The sequence below is a fragment of the Terrapene carolina genome, unplaced genomic scaffold, assembly GCF_002925995.2.
Source record: "Terrapene carolina triunguis isolate 2854851 unplaced genomic scaffold, T_m_triunguis-2.0 Scaffold131, whole genome shotgun sequence".
NCBI classification, from domain to species: Eukaryota; Metazoa; Chordata; order Testudines; family Emydidae; genus Terrapene; species Terrapene triunguis.
In genome coordinates this window covers 21,500,076-21,523,106 of record NW_020664482.1, presented here as the reverse complement: position 1 = coordinate 21,523,106, position 23,031 = coordinate 21,500,076, and the positions used below count along the sequence as shown (strand labels likewise).

At 40.7% G+C, this 23,031-nt stretch overlaps 1 protein-coding gene across 1 annotated transcript in view; it reads left to right on the top strand.

Moving 5' to 3' along the window:
• MTMR8 (myotubularin related protein 8) overlaps positions 1 to 22,669 on the top strand; it is a gene marked incomplete at its 5' end in the record, with an annotated part of 30,909 nt that extends 8,240 nt beyond the window's left edge. Inside the window, 9 exons of the mRNA XM_026653093.1 lie at positions 1,708 to 1,842; positions 3,923 to 4,055; positions 6,030 to 6,139; positions 7,333 to 7,458; positions 10,811 to 10,860; positions 13,593 to 13,793; positions 14,228 to 14,356; positions 15,353 to 15,479; positions 16,395 to 22,669. Of these exons, the coding sequence (XP_026508878.1) occupies positions 1,708 to 1,842; positions 3,923 to 4,055; positions 6,030 to 6,139; positions 7,333 to 7,458; positions 10,811 to 10,860; positions 13,593 to 13,793; positions 14,228 to 14,356; positions 15,353 to 15,479; positions 16,395 to 16,688 (1,305 nt within the window). The remainder of the gene's footprint in view (positions 1 to 1,707; positions 1,843 to 3,922; positions 4,056 to 6,029; positions 6,140 to 7,332; positions 7,459 to 10,810; positions 10,861 to 13,592; positions 13,794 to 14,227; positions 14,357 to 15,352; positions 15,480 to 16,394) is intronic.
• Positions 22,670 to 23,031: the final 362 nt, after the last annotated feature.

Sequence of the window (23,031 nt, the reverse complement as noted above, 5' to 3'; positions counted from 1 at the left end):
ATGGTATTGAAGATGGTACACCTCTACCCTGATATAACGCTGTCCTCGGGAGCCAAAAAAATCTTACTGCGTTATAGGTGAAACCAGGTTATATCGAACTTGCTTTGATCTGCTGGAATGCGCAGCCCGCCCTCTCCCCCCCCTGAGCGCTGCTTTACCGCGTTATATCCGAATTCGTGTTGTATCGGGTCGCGTTATATCGGGGTAGAGGTGTAATAACTGTCTTTGCAAGTGTTAGTTGGGATTCAGTTGGAGCTGGTAGAGATGGCAATGTCATCTGAGTCCCTCTCTTTCTGGCCTCTTCTGATCAGGACACCTCTCAGGATCAGGATGGTGAAGGCCTGGAGTCCCAGGAAATGGTGGGAGTGGCATCCATTATATGAAGCTCGCTCCAGTAGCCTCCTCTGTTCTTTCCATCTGTTGTTCTTCATTTTTAGTCCTTTAGTACTTTCCCCACAGGATCTTTGTTTTAAGGACCCAAAATGGGAGTGATAGATGGAATAGCCCATCCCCTCTGACGAGATCCCCGGAGTGCAGCCTGGGACAGTGGGACCGCTGTGCCCCTTTATGTCTCCAGCCTGGGCCGTCTCTCACAATGCCTTGCTAGTGACAAGCAGCAACCCCCTCCAGGCGCTGCTGTCACTCAGCAGAACAACCCACACTCCGCTAGATTGCGTGAATGGTCCACGAGCCACTCAGGAATCACACAGAGAAAGGCATTAGCAAAATTCCTCCTAGCACTGTACCTCAGGAATATACCATCTTGCACTGCTGAAGGTGAGCAGTGCAGATTTATTAATTGGTTCACCACTTCATCAGTGCATGTGAGTCATTGCATTGTAGCTCCCTTGCTAGACAATGGTTGGTGATGTCTGTTCAACAGCACTCACCCGGGTATTGGTTACCTCCCTTGTCATTGTCTCTGTATAGTTGGTATTTGGGTGCCTCCCAAACCCACAGCATATTTTAGTGAAAACCATACAACACAATTCTTATAATTTCATATGCATTGGTGATACACATATTTAGATAGAACAATGTCTTTCAGCTGATCATAACCTTTCCCCTGCTACCTCACATGGCGTGCTTTATATGCAATATCGCAATTATATACAGATACTTTCCCAAGGTATAGTATGTCACGCCCTCATTATTTTGTCCACCAATTAGGCCTAATATCCAACATACAAGCTTTGGCTCATTAACTTCCAGCACCACATCTTCTGTTTTTAGCAAGCATAATTTCAACACAGTCCTTGAATCATATCAAGTTGGCCTTTTTGTTTAGACTAATTCAGTTGTTCTATCTCCCTTTTGCATCTTTTCCCCATCAACATTTGTTATAGGTTATGATGACATTTTATGAACTTCCACATACTTTTAACAGTTGAGTGCAAAATTAAGGTAAATTTGGAGGCCCAATTATTACAACAGATAGAAGTCATTAGGCAGAAGAGCAATGCATTTGAGAGGAGGGTGGATAATTGTCTCCATAGAAGCACAACCTACTTCAGACTCACAAAGCTCTTGAGAAGATTAGAAGCATGAGCTGAAATTTTTCATTAATTTGTCCACTTGACGGAAGTTTTACAGTGAAACGGACACCAGGCTTAGAAGCATCCCCATCAAATTTTAGTGTGTCCCTCAGAGCAATAAATATTCCTAATTTTGATCTTTTCTCTACAGTAAACTATTGTGTGTTTTCAGGCTGCCATATGTCGCTGTAGCCAGCCTCTCTCTGGGTTCAGTGCTCGCTGTCTGGAGGATGAACAGATGCTGCAGGCAATTAGACAAGCCAACCCGGGGAGTCCCTTCATGTATGTTGTAGACACAAGGCCAAAGGTATCACTTAATGGGCTTTGTGGATGTTCCTAAAGTTCACATCTGTTATGTCAACACTGCTTCCAGTGGATCATGGTTTTCAGATCTCTAACCTAGTATAGTATGAGGAAGCTCTGCTAAAATTATGGTGGGGGACGTCAGAGGCCACTCCTTCCTTCCCCATGAAACTGGTGTCCAGCTCACCACTCCTTAATGATAAACTCAGTGTCCAGCTGCTGTACTTGGACCTAATGTCTCTCCTCCTCCCTCCTCGTTTGTGTGTGATCAAACTGCGGTGACCGTAGGGGCACTCGTTCCTAGAGTATTCCAGATTATCTGACGTTATAGTTAAGAGTAGCCCAAGTCTAATGACCTTTAGTGGTTGACTGAGGTAGTGGAATGGGTTCCAGTACAGAGGTTAGGCCCTGAGTTTATCATTGAGATGGAGAGGGGAGTTTAAAGTACTGGTTGCACAAGTCTGAAGTGCCAGTATTGGTATGGTTGGGAGGCACAGTGGCATTCAAGGGTTATCTGGTTTCATAAAGTCTGAAAAAGTGCAGTTCCTGCATTTTTCTGACATAGAAGTAATTTTAATTAATATTGCATTGGTGAGAATAACAGTTGCTAGTGCACTGTGAAACCTGCTATTACAGTATATGGAGTTAGTTTTACCTCAGTAATGGCAATTCAGGGCTAAAACTTCAATGCTGGGATGTTTGCTCAGTAATAGTTCTGACCTAGGCGATCGGGAAACGTTTGCATGAAGTTGCACTGAAACATCTAATGATTACATCTTGAGACATAAATAGCTTGAAAACAAGGTGAGATGTCTGCGTCTGTGGACCTATTCATGAGGAGTTCTAGGCATAAGGAAATTGGAATGTGGGGATTTGCATATTCTACAACTACAAAAAAAAGCAGCTAATATACTGCTGGCCATTTTGAATCTGAAATAGTGAGCTCATCTACTATTAGGGGTATTGGCATTACCTGTATTAGACTGGAAATGGGACAAAAGGGGTGCAAATCAGGTGTCGCCTCCAGGTAAACATAGAGGATATTTTATCAAGTCTTCGGCTGCTGAGTATGGTGTTTCCTAGAGCTAATTCTGTTGTGCACTTTGACAGGTGTACTTGTGTACTTTGACAGGTGTTCCATTGACATTTATGATTAAATTAATGGCTATTTAGTGATAATCCACTCGATGGCAAGGGAGGAGATTATAATTAGCCCTATTTCTCCATCCCACCAGTGTCTAACCTGTTTAAGTAGAATGAAATAACCTAGATTTATTTTCACTCTGTGCTACTAGGCTTGTGTATTTGAATCTCTCTACCTCATTCCTTTCCATGGAGGCAAACTACTCCACTTCCAAAATCCATGGAATTGGGATTGAGAGTTAAAACTGAGGTCCTGTCCACTTGTGGCCATTCTAGATCTTATGGTAACTTTTGTATGGGCCTGGCTCAATTCCATTCTGGGTAATCAACATCCCTTTTCCTTACCTTCTTCCTGCAACTTCAATTGAATACTGTATTCTTGCTGTTGTAAACTTACACATGGTTGCCGTTTGCTGATAAACGGCTGCCATGTTCCACCTCTGAGTTGGCTGCATTTTAGTGAGAGATTAAACAAACTGTTTGTAAAATGCTTTGGAATCCTTTTATTTATGCAGCACCATGCACATTTATGGTGCTTTATAAAAATATTCTGCTAGATGAAAGAGATGTGTTCATATGTAACTATTGCTTTTATCTGTTGCTTTTTTTTCTAGCGTCTCAATTAAAAAGAAAATGAATCTCAGTTCTGATAACAGAAACTTCTGTAGTTAAACAAGCTTTTGATACTACCTTGTGTTAGGCAGCTTGAAATTGGCATCCAAGTTCTTCTTTGGCCTTTGCCTAGTGTTAGTTGACTGCACACACATAATTTTAGTAAAACTATTGGAAACAATTCATGGGCAAAAATAACCAAAACTAACAACGTTCCCCACCACGCACACTCTTGTGAACTTGCTTTGCTTGATCTCTGCTGTTCTGGAAGATCAAAAGCATTTGTGAGCCAGGTTTGCTTATGCATTTTTTTCACTTGATTTCTACAGTTAAATGCCATGGCAAACCGAGCTGCTGGTAAGGGTTATGAGAATGAAGATAACTATGACAACATTCGCTTTAAATTCATTGGCATAGAGAACATCCACGTGATGCGGAGCAGCTTGCAGAAACTCTTGGAAGGTATGACCCGTGCCTTTGACTGGTCCGTGTGTTGTTGGTTGCCACCTATTAACATAACTCGTACTCCACAATAGACACATCCTGTGTACACAACTGCGTGTGCGCTTTGGGGCATGGGATGGAAAACAGATTAGGAGAGTAAATACCTGGCTTTGTGCTCGGCTTATAGAAAGGCTGAAAGTGTTACAGTATTTTATCTGATGTTAAAATGTTCTTTAAAAACTTGTTGGCGAAAGAGACAAGCTTTCAAAGAAGAGGTCTAGGAAGGCTCAAAAGCTTGTCTCTCTCACCAACAGAAGTTAGTCTAATAAAAGATATTACCTCACCCACCTTGTCTCTCTAATATCCTGGGACTGACATGACTGCAACAATACTGCATACTTTAAAAAAGGATCTGATAAGAGGCATTGTGTTCAGTTTTACCATGCATCTAAAATAGAAACTAATATTTAGCAAATTTTATGTAATCAAAAGTAAACAATCTCTTAACCACATACAAAAATAAAAACAATAAAAGGCTATGATCTTCTTACTTGTTTAACCATTCAGATGATTATAGTTAATTTATGAAATACTGAAATGCAATTGAAATAAGTTATTTTTATTTGGGTTATTTTGGTATGAGCAATCTGTGTGATGTGAGAGACTAGGTTTCAGAGCTCTCCTGCAGGAGAGTTAACAACTTGCACTACGTAATTTTTATTTTTTCATTTGTTTTTAACTTCTTCAGTCAAATTTGTTCTTAAATGTGAGTGCGCATTCTTAGGGCGTTGCACTGCTATGTGGGATTTGGGATGAATTTGAGGGGACACTCTTCTGGACCTGAGTCTCCTCTTGTTTACCCTGGTGTAAACTGGGAGCCATGCCACTGAAGCTGATGGAGCTGTTCTGGTGTAAAACTGAAAAGGGACTCAGACCCTAAGTGATGAAAGAGAAGAGTGAGAGTATTGATACAGTACTTTCTGCTGGTTTATTAACTACAGTATTAACATCCTTCTGCTGGCAGAGGCTGGGGAACATTGTGAAGCTGATATTATAAGTCCTTCTCTCTTGTCCCATTGCCTAGTATCAGGAGGCATATAGTACAAACACGGTCATTCAAAATATATAGGAGGCTAATATTTGAGTTGGCAATGTAATGTTATGGACTGATCGAATAACTGATGCCCAGGTCAGGTGGTCTGGTAGGATCCAGGGTTTGATAGTGGCCTTGGGGAAAAATTAGGCTAGACAGGACAGAGGGTTTGGCATATGCAAAAATACTGCTCTAGTCTAGAGAACCCCATGCTGGATGACTTATTTTGGAGTGGGTGAAAAGGCAGAATAACCGCTAGTTTATTCCTATTTTATCCCCTTGGCTAGAAGGCCTTGACAATGATAGTGTCTCTCACAGGTGCTCAGGAACTATTGAACTATAACATTATAAGCATTTTCTACTATGCTTTTCAACATATTATCTGAGCCCTCTTCAAGGTTAGATAAGTCATTTACCTCTAGAAATTAGAACTCCACGTCTTTCTCTAGTCAGTTTCTTATAGTGATTATATGCTGGTGGTGTCTGAATATGTGTGATGATATCCTATAATGAAGGGATGGGTAAACACATAACACCTTAATCACTTGCCTTGGTTGGAGAGAGCGCTTTTGAAATGAGATTTTGATTCTAGTGGTGAAAGGAGGAGGAAAAATACTCCAGGCTTAAATGCTAGAGCCCTCTGCAATCTAAAGAATTTTAATTGTGTGTATACACACACAATATCCATAGTGTGTGATCTCTTTAAAGAGAGAAAATTGATTCCTGTATTTCAATATTCAGAGAACATTAGCTTTCATGATCAACCAAGCTTTGTCACTGTTATTCAGGAGAGGAGGGGAGGAGGATTAGCATTGATGGACAGGAGGGATTGAGAAAATCATGGTTACTGTGCATTTCATTTGAGAAATCTCAGCTAATTCTTTTGTTTGTGTTTTCAGTGTGTGAAACAAAATCTCCCTCAATGAGTGACTTCCTTACTGGCCTGGAGAACTCGGGCTGGTTACGGCACATTAAAGCTGTAATGGATGCTGGAGTCTTTCTTGCTAAGGTATAACTTTCCCCAACAGAAACCCAAGAGAAGTGGGGGAAGCCCCATTGTTTGGACACTTAACACTAGATTGGACTTAACACCAGAAAATGTAGAAAATGAGCCTGCAATGGTAAAGACAGAACTGGGAGACCTAATTGTCTCTTTGTGTGTGTCCTATGACTGTAATATAGTGATTTTCTATGTGGATTGAAACTGTGACCTATCCAGTATATTCTAACGAGCAACACTGCCTACTGTTCGTTTGTCCTCATTAATTTTATTTTACTTCAATCTGAATAATTTAAAAAGATGCCTACGTGTCCTGATGTGTAGTTAATATTGCAAACAACTCATAACTTTTCTTAACACTTTCACTAGTTATCAAAAATTGTGGTGCTTTAAGTGAGGGATTTTCTGAGTGCGTTTGTCATCTTCTGTCACTATATGCTACAGGGATGGCATAATTTTGAACTTTTAACACAGGCCTCTTTTTCCATGGGCTATTGTAAGGTGCATGACTTGTCTGCAGATCAAGTAGAAGGAGCAAATTTGCTGCAGCAAACAGTTCTTCATTAACCTCAAAGGGAATGCAGGAAATGATTGGTAGAAATCAATTGCCTTGCATAAATATTCTCTCGTCTCTGGGTTGCTCCATTGTGAATTCCTTTCTCTTGATTTGTTTTAAAGAGAAATGATTTTGTATTCATCTTCTGCTACCAGTACAAAGGAAGAGAGAGACAAATATGGGAGGAATTTTGCGTGATGATCTTCCCCTGTTCCCTAATTTTCGTTGAAAAATTCCCAGTCCCAGGGTAGCAACAGGGTGAACTTTCCTCATTTACATCCTTCCTAAAGATTTCTTCGCCCATAGTGCCCACAAGAAGTGTCAGCAACAAATACAAATATAGATGATATGGATATGAATATACAAATGCTGAGTAATTGCATGTTCATATTGCTGAAATCTCTGTCCTTCCTCATCCCAACTCTTCCTTGCTGTTTGTGTGTCCCTCCCCCCCGGACTGTGTAACATTTAAAGTTAAATTGAAAACTCTTAGAGGTGAGGGCCATGTTTCTGTATTTGTTCTGTAATGTACCTATTGGTAACTCTATTAAAGATAAATCAGACTTTGTGAGATGAAGGGGATTATGTTTAGCTACCACAACTACCAACTGTTAAATTGTGTTCTGATTTATTCTCCTCTTGGCAGGCAGTGAAAGAAGAAAAAGCCAGTGTCTTAGTCCACTGCTCAGATGGGTGGGATCGTACAGCTCAAGTCTGTTCACTGGCTAGCCTCCTCTTGGATCCGTTTTATAGAACATTTAAAGGACTCATGGTAAGAACAGAAATGCTTTGGGTTTTAAAAATGAAATATGCATTGTAACTTTGTGAAGTGGTTTGGAATGTAAACAAGCCCCGATTAAGCACTTTAGATCACTTTGAGCAGCAGACTTTTTTAGAGTGTCAGTGACCTACAGAAGCAAAGTTATTTATATATTAAGTTATAATTGCTCTGAGTAGCATGGGTACAAAAAGCTAGTACATGATTTATGACTCAAATCTCTATATCCCTGCACATCCATAAGAGAACCGCTAATGAGGCATCTCAGCAAGATGTGCATGAGTATAGGATAGGGGTGGGCAAACTTTTTGACCTGAGGGCCACATCGGGTTTCGTAAATTGTATGGAGGGCTGATTAGGGGAGGGGGTTGTTGCCCGGCCCCCACCTCCTATCTGCTCCCCCCCCCCATCCAACCCCCCTGTTCCCTGACGGCCCCCGGGACTCCTGCCCCATCCACACTCCCCTGCTCCCTGTCCCCTGACCGCCCCCGGACCCCCGCCGCCCCATCCAACCCCTCCTCTCATTCCTGATGGCCCCCCCCGGGACTCCTGTCCCATCCAACCACCCTTCTCCCTGTTCCCTGACTGCCCCTGGAACCCCTGCCCCGACTGCCCCCCACTCCTCCATCCAACCCCCCCCCCCGACTGCCTGTGACGAAGTAGGACTGTTCTTAATGTTTCCTCTGAATACTGTGTGGGTGCCTCAGTTTCCCCTATGCATTTCTTAAGTCTCCAGTGTGCATATATGGCCGACAGTCTGTCTCCTAGCAACAAATGGCCAGGGCCCTTCCCCCTTGCAAGGGGATAGCTAAAGGTGAACAAAGAGATCAGGTGACCTCCTGGCCTGGGAAAGAGACAAAAGCCACAAAGGAGGGGCTGGAGGGGGTTTCAGTTTGGAGCTGGCTGGGGACGGGAAGTGAGGGCAGACGGGGTGGTCTGGCTCGCTGGGCTCCAGAATGGACCCGGCTGAGGGATCCCGTTCTCTGTACCTACAAGCTCTGTTTTAGACCGTGTTCCTGTCATCTAATAAACCTCTGTTTTACTGACTGGCTGAGAGTCACGTCTGACTGCGAAGTTGGGGGTGCGTGCAGGACCCTCTGGCTTCCCCAGGACCCTGCCTGGGCGGACTCGCTGTGGGAAGCGCACGGAGGGGCATATGCTGAATGCTCCAAGGTCAGACCCAGGAGGTGAAGCCATGTGAGCTTCTTGCCCTGAAGACAGTCTGCTCCATGGGAGAGGAGGCTCCCCAAAGTCCTGACTGACTTTGTGGGGAGCAGTTCCAGAGCATCGCCCGGGGACTCCGTGACACTGCTCCCCCCCCCGGGACCCCTGCCCCCATTCAACCCTCTATTCCCCCGCCCCCTGACCACCACCCCGAACTTCCCTGCCCTCTAGCCAACCTCCCCTGCTCTGTGCCCCTTTACTGCGCTGCCTGGAGCACGGTGGCTGGCGGCACTACACCCGCGCCACCCGGCTGGAGCCGGGTTGTGCTGCCGCCACCACCACACAGCAGAGACCGGTCAGGCTGAGCTCTGCAGCTGCGCTGCCCCAGGAGCTCGCTGCCCCAGGAGCTCACAGCCCTGCCGCCCAGAGCATTGCGCCGGCAGCGGAGCTAGCAAGCTGAGGCTGTGGGGGAGGGGCAACAGTGGGGGAGGGGCTGGGGCTAGCCTCCTGGGCCAGGAGCTCGGGGACCGGGCAGGATGGTCCTGTGGGCCAGATGTGGCCCACAGGCCGTAGTTTGCCCACCTCTGGTATAGGATGTGAAGGCTTACAAAGAGGCTGGGAGGGAAGCTTGTGGTTTAAGACCCATTATAGTAAACTCTCTGTTCGGGTGAAATTCACCCTGTGCAGAGGGTCAGCATGAAGCCCATGCATCACTGTTTTAAAGCCCTCTGCACAGGCGTGAATTTCATCCGTTTGCTTTTAACAAATTAGTTGCCTTGTTTTTTGTGCTAAATTGTCAATGTAAAATGTAACTTTACATGGTGCGCTGCATCTCTGCCCGCCTGCATTTGTTACAAACCCATTAGAGATGGGCTGCTGCTCATTAGCCCCTTGAAAAGAAACTGAAAGCAATGCAAAACACTGCAACTTTTGTTTGTCTTCTCCTGGACAGATGCAACTGTGCTGCACTGAGAAGATTGTTACCTCAGGTCAATTGCTAACTTTTTTTTGCTGCTAAATTCTGCTGCAACATTCTTTTATCTGTACAATGGGGTCTTGATCCAGGTCTAGGGCTCCTGTGTGCTATGCTACTACAAATAATAAATAACTGTCAAGTTTCTATTGGAACATGAGACCTCAGCATGATCAGCCTGGTACATAGTACAATATTGCAGTGACAGTGGGTCCTGATCAGAATCAGGTGCTAATATAATATAAAAGAATTTTTTTTTCATTTTTGTAACATCCAAAGTGTACCTTACGAATCATAAAACTAGTCATTCCTAGGTGAATATAATAAATACCTGAAAAAGATCCCGAAACCATTAAAATAAACAAAATAATGTATTTGCCAAAGAAATACCACATGTAAGTTTATGGTTATCTTCTGCTCTTTAAATCCCTGGATGATGACTTCTGGCTGACTATGTAATACAGTCTAAAAAGATATGCCTTTAAGGCACCAATTCATTTATTCAGTGCATTGCTGTACCTGTCCTTGCTAAGCTGCTCCCATACATTTTCTTTGATAAGGGTTTTATGCAGGTTCATACTTAGGTAAAATAGAAACGTCTCAATTAAGTAAACAAAAAAATCCAGCTACATTTAAGGCCAGAAATTAATGCCTTTACCATTTGATAGACTACTCCTTTCATTCCCATGTATATGTTCTTAAAAATAAAATTTTCTTAATTCTGGTTTGCTGCACTGAGTATCAAGGTACTTTTGGGTCCCTTCAGAATGAAGTAGCTGTGTAGTGGAATAAACAGTGATGGTTTTAGCATATACCTCAAGAAAAAAATGTACAGATGTCTGGTCTGTGGGGTTATGTTTTGAAAGTGTTTACTTGTCTCCTGGGGGTAGTAATGTATTTATTGAAATTAATTCTTGTTAATAAAGCAAAATCACTAACAAAGTGACAGCACAAAGATTCTCACAGGACTATTAAGATTCAGAATAACATCCTATCCCAGCAATAATAATACTGGTGATGGAGAATAGTTCCAATTCCATAAATCATCCTATAATTTTCATCAACCTTTTATTAATAAATATGCAGGGTATGACAGATACTATCAACTAAGCCTAGCTACAAGAATTCTGTGGTATTAAGGCATCATTTCACTTTTTTCCAAGCAACTTAATAGTTTTTCATTTACTTTCTCTCTCTTTGAAACTGAAGGTTCTAATAGAAAAGGAATGGATTGCGATGGGCCACAAGTTCTCACACAGGTAAAAGCAGATTATACTCAAGGTGTAACAGGAGAGAAGGCTTGAAGGTAAAATGCAACCTGTATGTGTTTAGCATAAGGGGCATTTGCTCTTTTTCCATTGGAATCCTTAGGGGGATTCATCAACTCTTGGGTTTTGTACATGTTTTCCTATATTCTTCCATTGATTTACAAAATGGTGAACAAATTATTTAACCTCTATGCTTGCATTTCTCCATTCATACAATGGGTTGATATTACATTGATACTGTGTGTGAAACAGTCACGTTTTGGAGGGGCTTTTTGCCTCTGATGCCCTTCTGTGTTGACCAGGGTTGGGGGCAAATCCCAACAAACATTTACAGATTATTTGCAGCTTTAACTTCAGCCCACAATTCTAGTACTAACCGACTTAAGACTTGCATTCCATGGACTTATAAAAATTTTACTCTCTCTAATTGATAGTCCATTTGCACTGCATGGTAATTTAATTAACAAATGGAAAATACAGAGATTTACTTGGTCCAGACTAACACTAGGAAGAAATAGTCGTCTTATTCTATAACATTAAATGGTGAAGAACTGAGGTTCTGTACTGAACTGAACTTTGTTTAATGATTGTCTCAATATGAAAATACTCTTATTTAATACTGCAGTCAATAAATATTTTTTCTTAGAGTGAGAGACACTGGAAGAAAAGCCCATTTAGAGATCCACATAACGTTACCTTAAAAGGACTTACCCAAAGATGAATTGCAGCCCAAACACAAACATCCCACAGTTATTCCCTCTGTGGAAAGGACTGTTTTCACCTTTTGTTTTTCTAAGACCGGAAACTAAATGTGCCTTTCACCAGTATTATAAAGGAAGGACAGCATAAAATGTAAATTACTTTTTGCACACTTTGTCAAGTTCTTAGGAAAGAGTGAAATTTCATCATTGCCTAGGAACAAAGGATGAGAGAGTTATTCTGCCTCTAGTAGTGGCTGGTGCATGATGTTTCATGGGAAGGTGAATTTCCCCTTTGTAATTTGGTTAGCTGCATGATACTGTAGATGGAATGAAGGAGTTCAGGCTGTGATTTTATCCTCTGTATGTGTTCAGCTTGCTCTCTGTAGCAAGAGAGACCATGTTGCCATTAGCTTGGAAAAAATAGTATTGAACAATTTATTTGCCCCAAGCAAACTTGCAAAAGTCACTACTTGTTTCTGTATATTTGAAGGCAGTGTCCCTTTCCAGCCCACTGGCTTTCCTGGCAGTGTGGAATGTTTAGTGCCATAGTAGGAGAATTGCCTGCTTTGCTAAACTGTTGTGATCCCTCCTTTGTTCTGGTCCTTTTGTTTCTGGATTTATTAAAAGGAAAAATAATCCTTCCTTAGCTAGCAAACATTTTGCAAAATGATATGAGATGTTCTGAGCCTCATCTAAGCTATAATGTTCTTTGGATGATAGTCCATATGGATTCCAGTCTTTGTGTGCAAATTAGATTATTTTGGCCAGCAATGTCTGTTGAAGCCCCTGCCTGTGCCCTAGGTTCTACGCACCCTCCATCCAAGGGCATAAAGTGCGGAACAGGCCCAACCACCCCTCAGTTCTTTCTTGCCACCCATGGCAGCAAGATGGAACCCATGCAGTGTCTGCCCTTTCCCTGTGCACTGTGGTAGTGAAGTTTTTTACATGCCTAGTCACCCATTGGCAAAATATATATTGTAATTAAATAAGTTGGTTAGTATAGAGTATGGAGGGATGGGGGTGGTACTAGCTTCATGGCAGAAACTAAATCACCAGTATTTAAGATTGGACCTTTGTGTGACTCTTTGATGCCTATTAATGATGGGTTCTCCCAGTGCCTATTCTGCATTGGAGATGGACACATCAGAGAACAGTGTTCTATTTGACACACTTTCTCCAAATGCACTCAGAGTAAGGGAAGCCTGTCTGAAGCTGTTCTTCCTTGAGATTGATACAAGATTCCTCAGACACCGAGAGGAGGGCTGTAGCTAGGCCTCAGCCATCTGGTCAGTCTCTCTCTGTTAGTGTCCTGGTGACCGGAGATCGCATCTTGAGCTCCTGGGCCACCTGTACCTAGAGGCCCCATTTGTCTGCCACAACCACTCCAGAGATGAGCCAAGGCACAGATCACCATCCTTGGCACCTAGCAAACTGAGACATGAGTCATCAGATTCACAATACAGACTCATTTGTCAAGACCCTTCCAGTGTACTGGTATCAACCTCCAAGATAGGACATGTGATTCCCACTAAATTGGTGGACTGTGCTGTCCTCAGTACCAAATGCCTCAGTTATGTGCCCCAGAACCTTCCAACCTCAGTACTGATTATCTCAATAGTACTCTCTACTTCAGCATCAGCTATCTCGGCACCTAAACCATACATGATCTAGAGCAGTGGTTCTCAAACTTTTGTACTGGTGACCCCTTTCACACAACAAGCCTCTGAGTGTGACCCCCCCTTATAAATTAAAAACACTTTTAAATATATTTAACACCATTATAAATGCTGGAGGCAAAGCGGGGTTTGGGGTGGAGCCTGACCGCTCGCAACCTCCCCCGTAATAACCTCGTGACCCCCTGAGGAGTCACGACCCCCAGTTTGAGCACCCCTGATATAGAGTGACTTACTGGGGTCACCTCTCCTTGAGAGATAGTAAATATTCAGGTCACATGATAGAGAGTTTCTCTTATTGTTGAATATTATAGGATGCAACCTTGTAGCTTTCTTTCTAACTCTCCAGGTGTGGCCATCTGGATGGTGACCTAAAGGAAGTGTCCCCTGTCTTCACTCAGTTCACTGAATGTGTCTGGCAGCTCATGCAGCAGTTTCCCTGTGCATTTGAATTCAATGAGCGGTTCCTTCTCGAAATCCATGATCACGTCTACTCCTGCCAGTTTGGCAACTTCCTTGGGACTTGCCATAGGGAACGGGAGGCTCTGAAGTGAGTTGGCAGTTCATGGGGCAAAGGTCTGGAAGTCTCTTCAAACTCTTTTAAAATTTAATTGGAAAGGTAATCAAGGTTAGGGATAAATTCTCTTAATTCTTGCACGTGGTCTGCAGTGTGAAAGACTTAATCTCATGTATAGAGAAGAATGTACCCCAAAAATTCCATGTTTTAAATAGCAACTCCACAGTAACTTGCAGGTGTCAATTTATTCCCCTTCACTTTACTCCATCCATTGTCTAATTTAAATTAATCAGCTACCCAGGGCTTGGACTGGAGTGTGTCTGTGGTTGTAAGGCACACTAATTGCACCATAGAAAGGATAAATATCTTCTATGCAGCCCTACTCAAATCCTGAACAGTGCAGCTAGAATTCTACTGACACTGTTCGTAACTGTTAGTGATTAGATTTTTTTTTTTGTACTTGACAGGATTTTTGAGAAGACCCATTCCCTGTGGCCTTTCCTATTACAGAAGAAGCAGGAGTTCAGGAATCCTCTGTATAAGGGATTCACAGCTTACAAGGAGCTTAAGCCAAACACTCTACCTTTCAGTTTCCAGTAAGTCACTTATTGGAGGAGGGACACTTTTTTTCACAGGAATGGAAGTGATCACTAAAATGCCTTGCCGTGTGTCCTGGGGTGAATCACTTGACTTCTGCGTGCCTCTATTTCCTCATCTGTAAAATGAGAATAACCATGCTTTCCAACTAGTAAAGCAGTTTGAAATTGACAGGTAACCACTAAATAAGTGCAAGTACTATTCTTTTAAATATTTGATCTGCAACTAGCTGCCTCCCTGTTACAGGAAAAAATAAGAATAATTTAAAATATATGCAGAGTAATTTTCCAAATTCCTTGTCACTTCAACTCTTAGAGCTTTCCTTAGAGATAGTGGACACATTATTGTTAAAGATAGTGCCTCCTTATATTTATTTTTTTTTAAAACAGGGATATTCTTGTGTTAAAGTGCTGCTGATACACAGAAGTATGCTGTTGCTGCTGAAATTATTATAAAATCGAATGTATTTATTATTATTTATGCTGTTTGTTTTTCATCTTTATTTGCCTTGGACACTACTGTACAACTGAATTGGTCAATTTCACTTCCTGTTTCTCAGTCACTAGTGCACAATGCTGTTTCAGTCTATAGATCTCAAAGTGCTAAGTGTTACTGCAGAGTCAAGGTACTTGGGAAATGAGGGTGTAGATGGGAAAAGTTAAAGGCATATACGTTAATTGGATTGTCAAAGCTCACAAATCCATTGCAGAGCAAACTTGGGTCTCCTCCTTATCTGGTACCCTATCCTCTGGATCATGTTGGGCATGGCAAAGAATATATAGATCCTCAGAACTTTTCATTTAACCCTTCTAAAGCTTCATGAAAACTTGTCTATTCATATTAGGTTTTATAAAACCTAGGATTTTAGGTTTTTAAGTAAACGTGGAGCCTGAACTAGTGGAAAATCTCTTCTTTAAACAGGAACAACAATTGCTCCCTGTCACAACCAACAAAGTACAGCAGATCTTTTAATTCCCTTTCCTTCTGTCCTTGAGGTTCTGGTGTGGAATGTATAACCGCTTTGACAAAGGGATGCATCCAAAGCAGTGTGTGTTGGACCATCTCCTCAACTGCATGAGCCAGAAGATGAAGTTGGAGGACAATGCAACTGACCTGGAAAACGTGAGTCCTGCACAATATGAGCAAATATGCCTGAGACTAGGATAGTGGAGCCATATATCTCTAGGTGACTGGTGCAAATCCAGCGCAGGTTGGAATCCCAACACTTGTTTGACTATATCTAGGTAATCTGTTTACTTGGCATTTACAACCCAATTACAATTGACTCCCTCATATCAGAGGGACCAAAGAGTAAATAGGTCACATTCTCTCCCCGGTAGAGTTGCCACTCCCGAACAGGGTTGAGGTACGTGGGAGAAGCTAGCACTGTTGCTGCGTGTGCTGTGCCACCCCAGAGAACAAAGCACTTAAATCTCTAGTATAATTAATCCATCTCCTTTCACCAGTAACAAAAGAAAATTTTGCTAAATATAGAAGTGTTTTCTTTAATTTGACCTGTTTTACACAGAAAAATGATGATGCAAATTCATAAGGCAGCAAAAATAGTGTGGATCCACTTTTTAAGATCTGTAGCTTTGTGCATGAGTATCTCTGTTCTATACAGCCTGCAGAAAAGTGCAGGGTGGCTTTTAATTGCTACCAAAATTCTCTGCTTATGATTTCCTTTCTGTGCACACAACTAGACATCTAAAAATGGACTAGTGAGGAGGTGTTTGAGTCTTTTGCTAGATTAGTATGAACACTGAAAATTGTAGATTTGCTACCTCAAACACACTTTGTTTTAAGAAAAGCCATTTTCCTGATACTCTTATAAATACTATGTTGCATACAGATTATGCATAAAATATTATAGTGCTTATTGCAAAAGAGGCATTGACCTGGGAGATGCAGTGCTCAGGAACTGGTGGATGAGAGAGTGTTTTCAAGACTATTAACATTTGTTCAACATAAGGCCCTGGTGTCAGGGTGTCTCATCTTTTGTTAATCTTTTTCGCTAATTCCTTTCTGCTGGTATAGAAGCTGCCCTTCCTAGATGGTCCCCTGCCAGATGAAGTTTGCTCCTTATCTAAAATTGTAAATGCCTCAGTTGAGTCTTCGAAAACCCCAATGCTGAACACTCCCCAGGATTACGAAAGTGAACCACCTGCTCTGTTGACCAATGGTGCCATAGTGGAGGAAGTCGACATCATGCCTGATCAGGACCAAAAGAACAAAGAGAACTTTGTTAATCATCATGACCTTCCTGACCTTCACAGCACCATGGAAGTTATAGAATCAGACGCTAAAAAAGAAAAGCTGCAGTACCAGTGATTATCTCTTATAGTGTACTCTGTGTGAGCCATTCAAATGTGGCAGTAATGTATGCAAAATCTGTGCCCTGTGAAGGCATAGCTGCCTCGACCATGTACAACCAAGTGTTAATGTGTGTGTGTGTGGAGGGGCTGTTCTTTGTGAGGTGTGTGAACAATCTAGAGAAGGGATTTTACCTTTAGTTTGGGTTGCATCACCACAGATTAAAAGATGAATGTGCATGCAGAGCTGCCTAGAAGGCTACCTTGACTGAGAGTATAAACCTCATTTTCCAGTGAAAATGTGGTCTCTCCTACCAGGTTTTAAAGATGACTTCTATTACTGGATTTTCAGAGTATAAAGATGCTTTTGGTCACTTTGATATGGAGGGTTAAAAGCCACACAGTATTTATAACAGGTAGGAGAGATGTGATTTGTGTTTTGGCAATGAAAGGATGTAAATGCCATTTTAGTTCCCCTTAAAACGTGGATATGCTGAAAAGGCTTTTCTTAGCTGTTTAATGATGCTCTGCATGGAATCCTACACTGTAGCAGAGGCTGATTAATTATTTTCATTTCCTATGCACATTTGTAAGGAACTGTGCCTTTTTTTATTGAGACCATCTTAATATCCAGCCACGGCAATGTAATTTTTATTATTGTAATATGCAGCTGTAGTACGTGATTCTTTTGTGGTCACTGTTTTTAAAACTCTGTTTTGTATATGTCACTGCTGCCAACTTCCCTAGGGTCTCAGATGGTCACCTGAGTCACTAGCTTTTCATTTCTGCAACATGTCTAAGAATATCCTATTCCTATTTGATTTAATGTTCTTGAGCCACACAAAAACATACTGTAGTATTTGCATTTGACAGTGGTGAAGAAGCTTTCCCTAAAATCCTGCGAGTTACAAACCAGAAAGGAGGGAAATGTTTAAATTTACCCCAGTACTTTTCTTGTTTTATCCTGCCAACGTGGGTCTTGCAACAAGGGGATAACTTTTTGTTCTGACCTAGAAATGTGCTTTCTCTCAAACCTAGAAACAAGGCAGAAACAACAAATGCAATATATTTGTTGTTAAAAACAAAGGCTAAAAATGATCGCCTCATAGCACATCTTAAGTGCCAATTGAGAATGTTATCGTTGATCTTAAAACATTAATGCAAACTCTGCTGACTTTGCATTCCATTTCCAGTGAAGACATTCAAGCTCATTTCCCCCCCTCCTTTAAAATAAAACAAACATTCCATTAATTTCAGTAACAGTTGCAGGTGCTCAACATCTCTCATGATCAGGTCCATTATACACAAAATACCATGTAGCAGCTCCCGTTCTGGTAAAGCCAAAGAGGGATGACCCTACTGCTCATAGTCTCCATTTTTATTGGCATACCTTTCAGTAATTTGCATTCAGGCAACTTTTTAAAAAGATTTTTGCTTTAGACCATGATAATAAGCAGCACCTCTCATGATAGTGGGCTTTTTGATTTTGTGAAAAACTTTATTGGGGATTGTCGTCATGTTGTTTGGGGGAAGGAGGGGAGGAAGGAAAGGAAATCTCCCTGGGTTATAATTCTGGCTGAGTCATGGACTCACTGTGGTGTTTGCCAAGTACTTGACTTCCTTAAATCTCAGTAAATTCAGCTGGAGAAATTGGGTAAAAACACACAAACAAAAAACCAACAAGAAGAAGAAACAGGTGTTCCATCAGTACTGAACTTTTCTGGGGAAATATATTACGAAAAGGAAAATATTTCTGAGGTTTCTAATGGCCTTTTGTGTATAGTCGTCCTGAAAATATTTCTGCTTCCTCTGGTTCAAGTTTTAGAGTTTGTACTAGAGACTATCTGGTCTTAAAACCTAGTTTTAGATTTATGGAAAACTAATTCAAATAGGAATGTTTTCAAAGTTTTAAAAAATATATTATTTCAATAAATAGTTCAAACTTTCCCCTGTGGTAATATGAAATGCAGCAGCCCTTGTTGTAGAGCATACAACCCTGAATGTGAAACTGACTACAGGCTGTTTTTAGTGTTCAAACTGATCAGTGTGTGGAGACTGGGGGAGAAAAACTATGTAAATAGTAAGAAGGAAACTAGCTCTGGTTTTATGCTGACTGTATTACTCTCAGTATCTCATTTGCAGTTTGGGCAAGAAAATATCCTGTTATGGGTTTGATCACAATATACGTAATACAAAAAGATGAATGGCGGAGAATTTATAGTGCCTAAAATGGCACTGAGGACAAGCCTTTTTACATCTTTTTTTCTTCATTAGTGGATTATTCAGTTTTTAAAGCAAGCTGTTTTTAGTCTGATTTCAAAATAAAAATCTTTGTTTTCAGGATATGAGGGAGATAATTGCATAGTATCTAAACGGCTTAAACACTGTAATAAGCACATCAAATACAGAACTCTGGTGAAAAGATCTGTTAGGGACAAAAAAAAGCCACTCTTTTACACATGTTAAGTTATGATATACACCAGAAATATTGCATCATTTAAATGATTATGCATTTAATATCTTGGTGTTAGTTTAACACTTCTAAATGCATTATTTCTGTGGCAATGAATCCCACATCTCAAGAGAAGAAAATCCACTCTTGAATCCCTCTGCCTTAAAGAGAAAAGGGCTCTGCCCAACTCCTAAAATCAAAATTAACCTGTATGCTAACCTCTTTTTTTCATGCTTGCCATGCTAACATAATTGTCTCATGTTAAAAGGTGACACCTTTAATCTTAGTCTGTTGGTCCAGAATTCTAAGTGTATTCGTGACTCAAATACTTCTTTAGATTCCATGGAAAACTGTATTTTAATGGGAACTTCTTTTCCTTCTGCCTCTCCACAACAGTTTCCATAAGAGATCAATTTCACACTGGCACTTTTTGCTGGTTGAGCCCTTCTCAAAAGGACCAATAGGTGTAGCTTGGCTTTCCTTTCTGGACAGGAGCAGAAGTGTATCAAACCCTACACAAGCCTTCCTGAAACTGAGAACTTTTAAATTGCAAATGAGGCCAGTAGAGGTACTTTTCAGGACCAATTATTTTAAACTTCAACACTCTTCTATGTGATCTTTAATGAAAATTAAATGCTGTATGTACTAAAACAATTTCCACTGACTACTGTTGGATTTAGCCATACCGTTAATCTTTGTACAAAAGCATTTTGCAAAATGTTTTTATAAAGTCTTCATACAGTACCTTGTCTTCTAAACCACCCATAGATTTTTTTTTTAAAGATACCTTGTGACCTTTAAGTATAATATCTAGAACAATCTGACATTTTGACATCTCTGCAAATCCCTTGTATTCTTGGCTTGACTATTAGTATGTGCATGCAGCTCTGGTAGGATTACTCTACATACTGATAGTGATCTTGGCATTTAATCTTGTTTTTTATTTCAGTAACAAAACGGTGCATGGCTGTAAATCTTCAAAATGTAAAACTCAGCTAAAAAGGGCAACTGTTTACAACAAAGTTCATCTTGTCAAGATGTATGTTTGTACAATTAGAGTGTGTATCAGAAATCATTTGTAATATAGTGCTAATCAGAGTGCTGTAAAGTAGTAGTCATGGGAACGATTCCATAGTTTCTTGGGATACCATAAAATTGTGGACTACCTGAAGACCAGCTAGTTAGAAACTTTTCATTCAAGAGGAAGATTTTCTGTTTCAGAAATAAAAGGCAGTTTAAAGCACTGCAGCATGTCCTCTGGACTCCTGTCGTCTAGCATTGGCTTCCTACTGTGGCTTTCAAAATGGTTGTAGAAGCCTATGTTCTGTTTATAACATCCTGCCTGCTGATAAGCTGTTGAGTGATTTGATTATATGGCCACTACTAGTGTAACGGGAAATCTAAAAACTGTTACTAAGCAGTTGTCTTAAACACATCTTATAGGAGACAAACTACTGTAACTTATTTATCCAGAGTCAATAACATGCAGGCCACTGAGTCAAGACTACTTTTATCTGGAGCTGTAAAAGAAACAGTGTTACATGCCTCTTTCCATTCTGACTTGTATAACTGGAAAATATGCTATTTAGAGTAGGTGGTTTCTTGTTTGTATAAATGTTTTCTCTCCTGGAGGTTTTTTGTGTTTGAATTAGAAATTCTAATGGTTGCACATCTGTATATAGTCTCTCACTTCACATGCTACAAATTGATAGTGTTACAATGTATGTGGGTATCTGGTTGTAAAATGTATTAGTCTTAAGGAAGCTGTTGCTGTTGATACTCTAACATGCTTTAGAGGTTGAGATGGAAGAGGTGCAATATGGCTTTATTTTTTTTCACATTCTTCAGAATATATTAATGAGCTTCATAATGCTGGAATCTTAAATTATGCTTTGTCTTGCAATTGTTCTCTACAGTGCAAGTAGAAGTAGAGTGGTGCTCTCATCACTGCTTGGCAGAAAAAAAGGAATATTTAATTGGGTCACAGCTGCTGTAAGTTCTAGTTGGCCCTTTTTAGAGTAAACAAAACATGATTTATACACTCTTTCCCATGGCATTGTCTAGCTGCAGTGTATTTCCGCTGTTAGGAATTCCATCTATAAAATGCATAGGAAAAAATACTCTTCTAGTGGGAAGAGGGTGAATATGAGTGCTTGCTGGTTTTGCTCTCCAGTCCTCCTGACTAGGGAAGGACACTGCTAGTAATAGCTGGACGTTTTTGTTGTGGTTTTTTTTTTTAATTTGTATAGGTCCAATTCCACAAGGTATAGAGTGCCTCCTGGATTACCTTCAATGCCTAATGAAATCCACAGGGAGCTGAGCGAGTTTGGCACATTGGAGGATCATGACCTATACAATTGCCTTTTTGCATTTGAACTGATTCTCAGTCACAGATGGAGATACACTTTGGACCCAGTCCTCTGAAGTGTTTAGTACTTCCAGTTCCCACTGAGGTCATTGGGCATTGTGCACCTTGCAGGATCAGACCCCATTCAGGCACAATTGGTCTTCCATTCACGTTTTAGAGCTGGTGAGTTATGCAATAAATAAATAAATTAAAAATATGGTTCTTGATACTATTCAATAAGAAATATATGGGGGTGACCATTATAGTGGGGCTGGAAGCAGAATTTTTTTTTTTCATTTTTAATCTTTTCTCTCCCCTCAACCCCCCAATTTGCAATGAGTGACCAGATTCTTTATGTGGAAATGACTAATGCAAATTGTGAATCTGAAGCCGGTCCTTTTTTACGTTCTGTTCCCATCACATGCAGGCACATGCTCTGTATGGGTTCTGTGGGGGAAGCCCTTTCCGAATATAGTAGTTTTGTTTTAATTAAAATACTTTATACATCACGTGATTAACACAATTAAGCAAATTCTCACAACAGGCAGTGTTAAAACCCTTGTTTTCCTAAATATCTAGCATTAATAGTACTCAGTTCAGTGCCAATTGCAGTCAATGTGATTTGTTAGGTTAAGTATTAAAACCACACGTGCTGCTGCATCCGTTGGTGTCTTCAAACTGTAAAAGCAATGCAGAAAGACTAGGTTAAAATGTTTGGCCTTTGTCTTTTCTCATAACATTCACTTATGTGTATATATGCATCTGTATTACTGTAGTAGTGTACTAATGGTGTACTTTGTAGCACTGGATCTAGTCATCTGTAAACAGAGCACAAGTACTTTTTTCTTATACTAGCCATGATTTGGTCTTTGTAGGAACTTCTCTAAAATTCTGTGTTGTACTCAGCTCAAAACTTTAAATGTTTTTGCTATTTCTGTAAGTCTGTTGGTACTTTGTCTTTAATGTACTTCTTGAGGGACAGTTGTATAAAAATGTGTATGATTAAAGCCCATGTGCTGTTTTCCTTGAAGCTGCATATGTGTTATCAGTTTAGTTGATTCACTGCTGAAAAATTTTTGTACCATGTCTACAGGAGCACTGTGTTCTTTTCTCAAAATGAATTTGGTTGGCTCAAGACACTTCATTTGTATTACAATTTTATTTTTATTTCCTACAAAAATAAAATTAAAGTCTTTGCATTTTTAAGGTAAAGAGGTTTGTGAGATGTTTCTCTTTGGTCAGTTTTTTTAGCTTGTGAATTCCTACCGTGGATTAAAATTTAAAATATTAAAATGCCAAATCAATGAAGACTACTAGAAATCACAACGTTATCTTAACTAGAGTGATTTTCCCTCCCTACCACCCACCCCCGCTCATGCTGACTAGTACGTTACTCCACAAGCAGTCCCACTGGTTTCAGTGGCACTTACTTGCAGAATAAGGTACTACTCAATGTCAGTAGAGGTCTCAGTCTGATCTGTGGTGAATGATACTAATGAAGCACCATTAACCATCACAATACATGCTGTCCATATTTTCATGCTATCCCAGAGTGATGCTCAG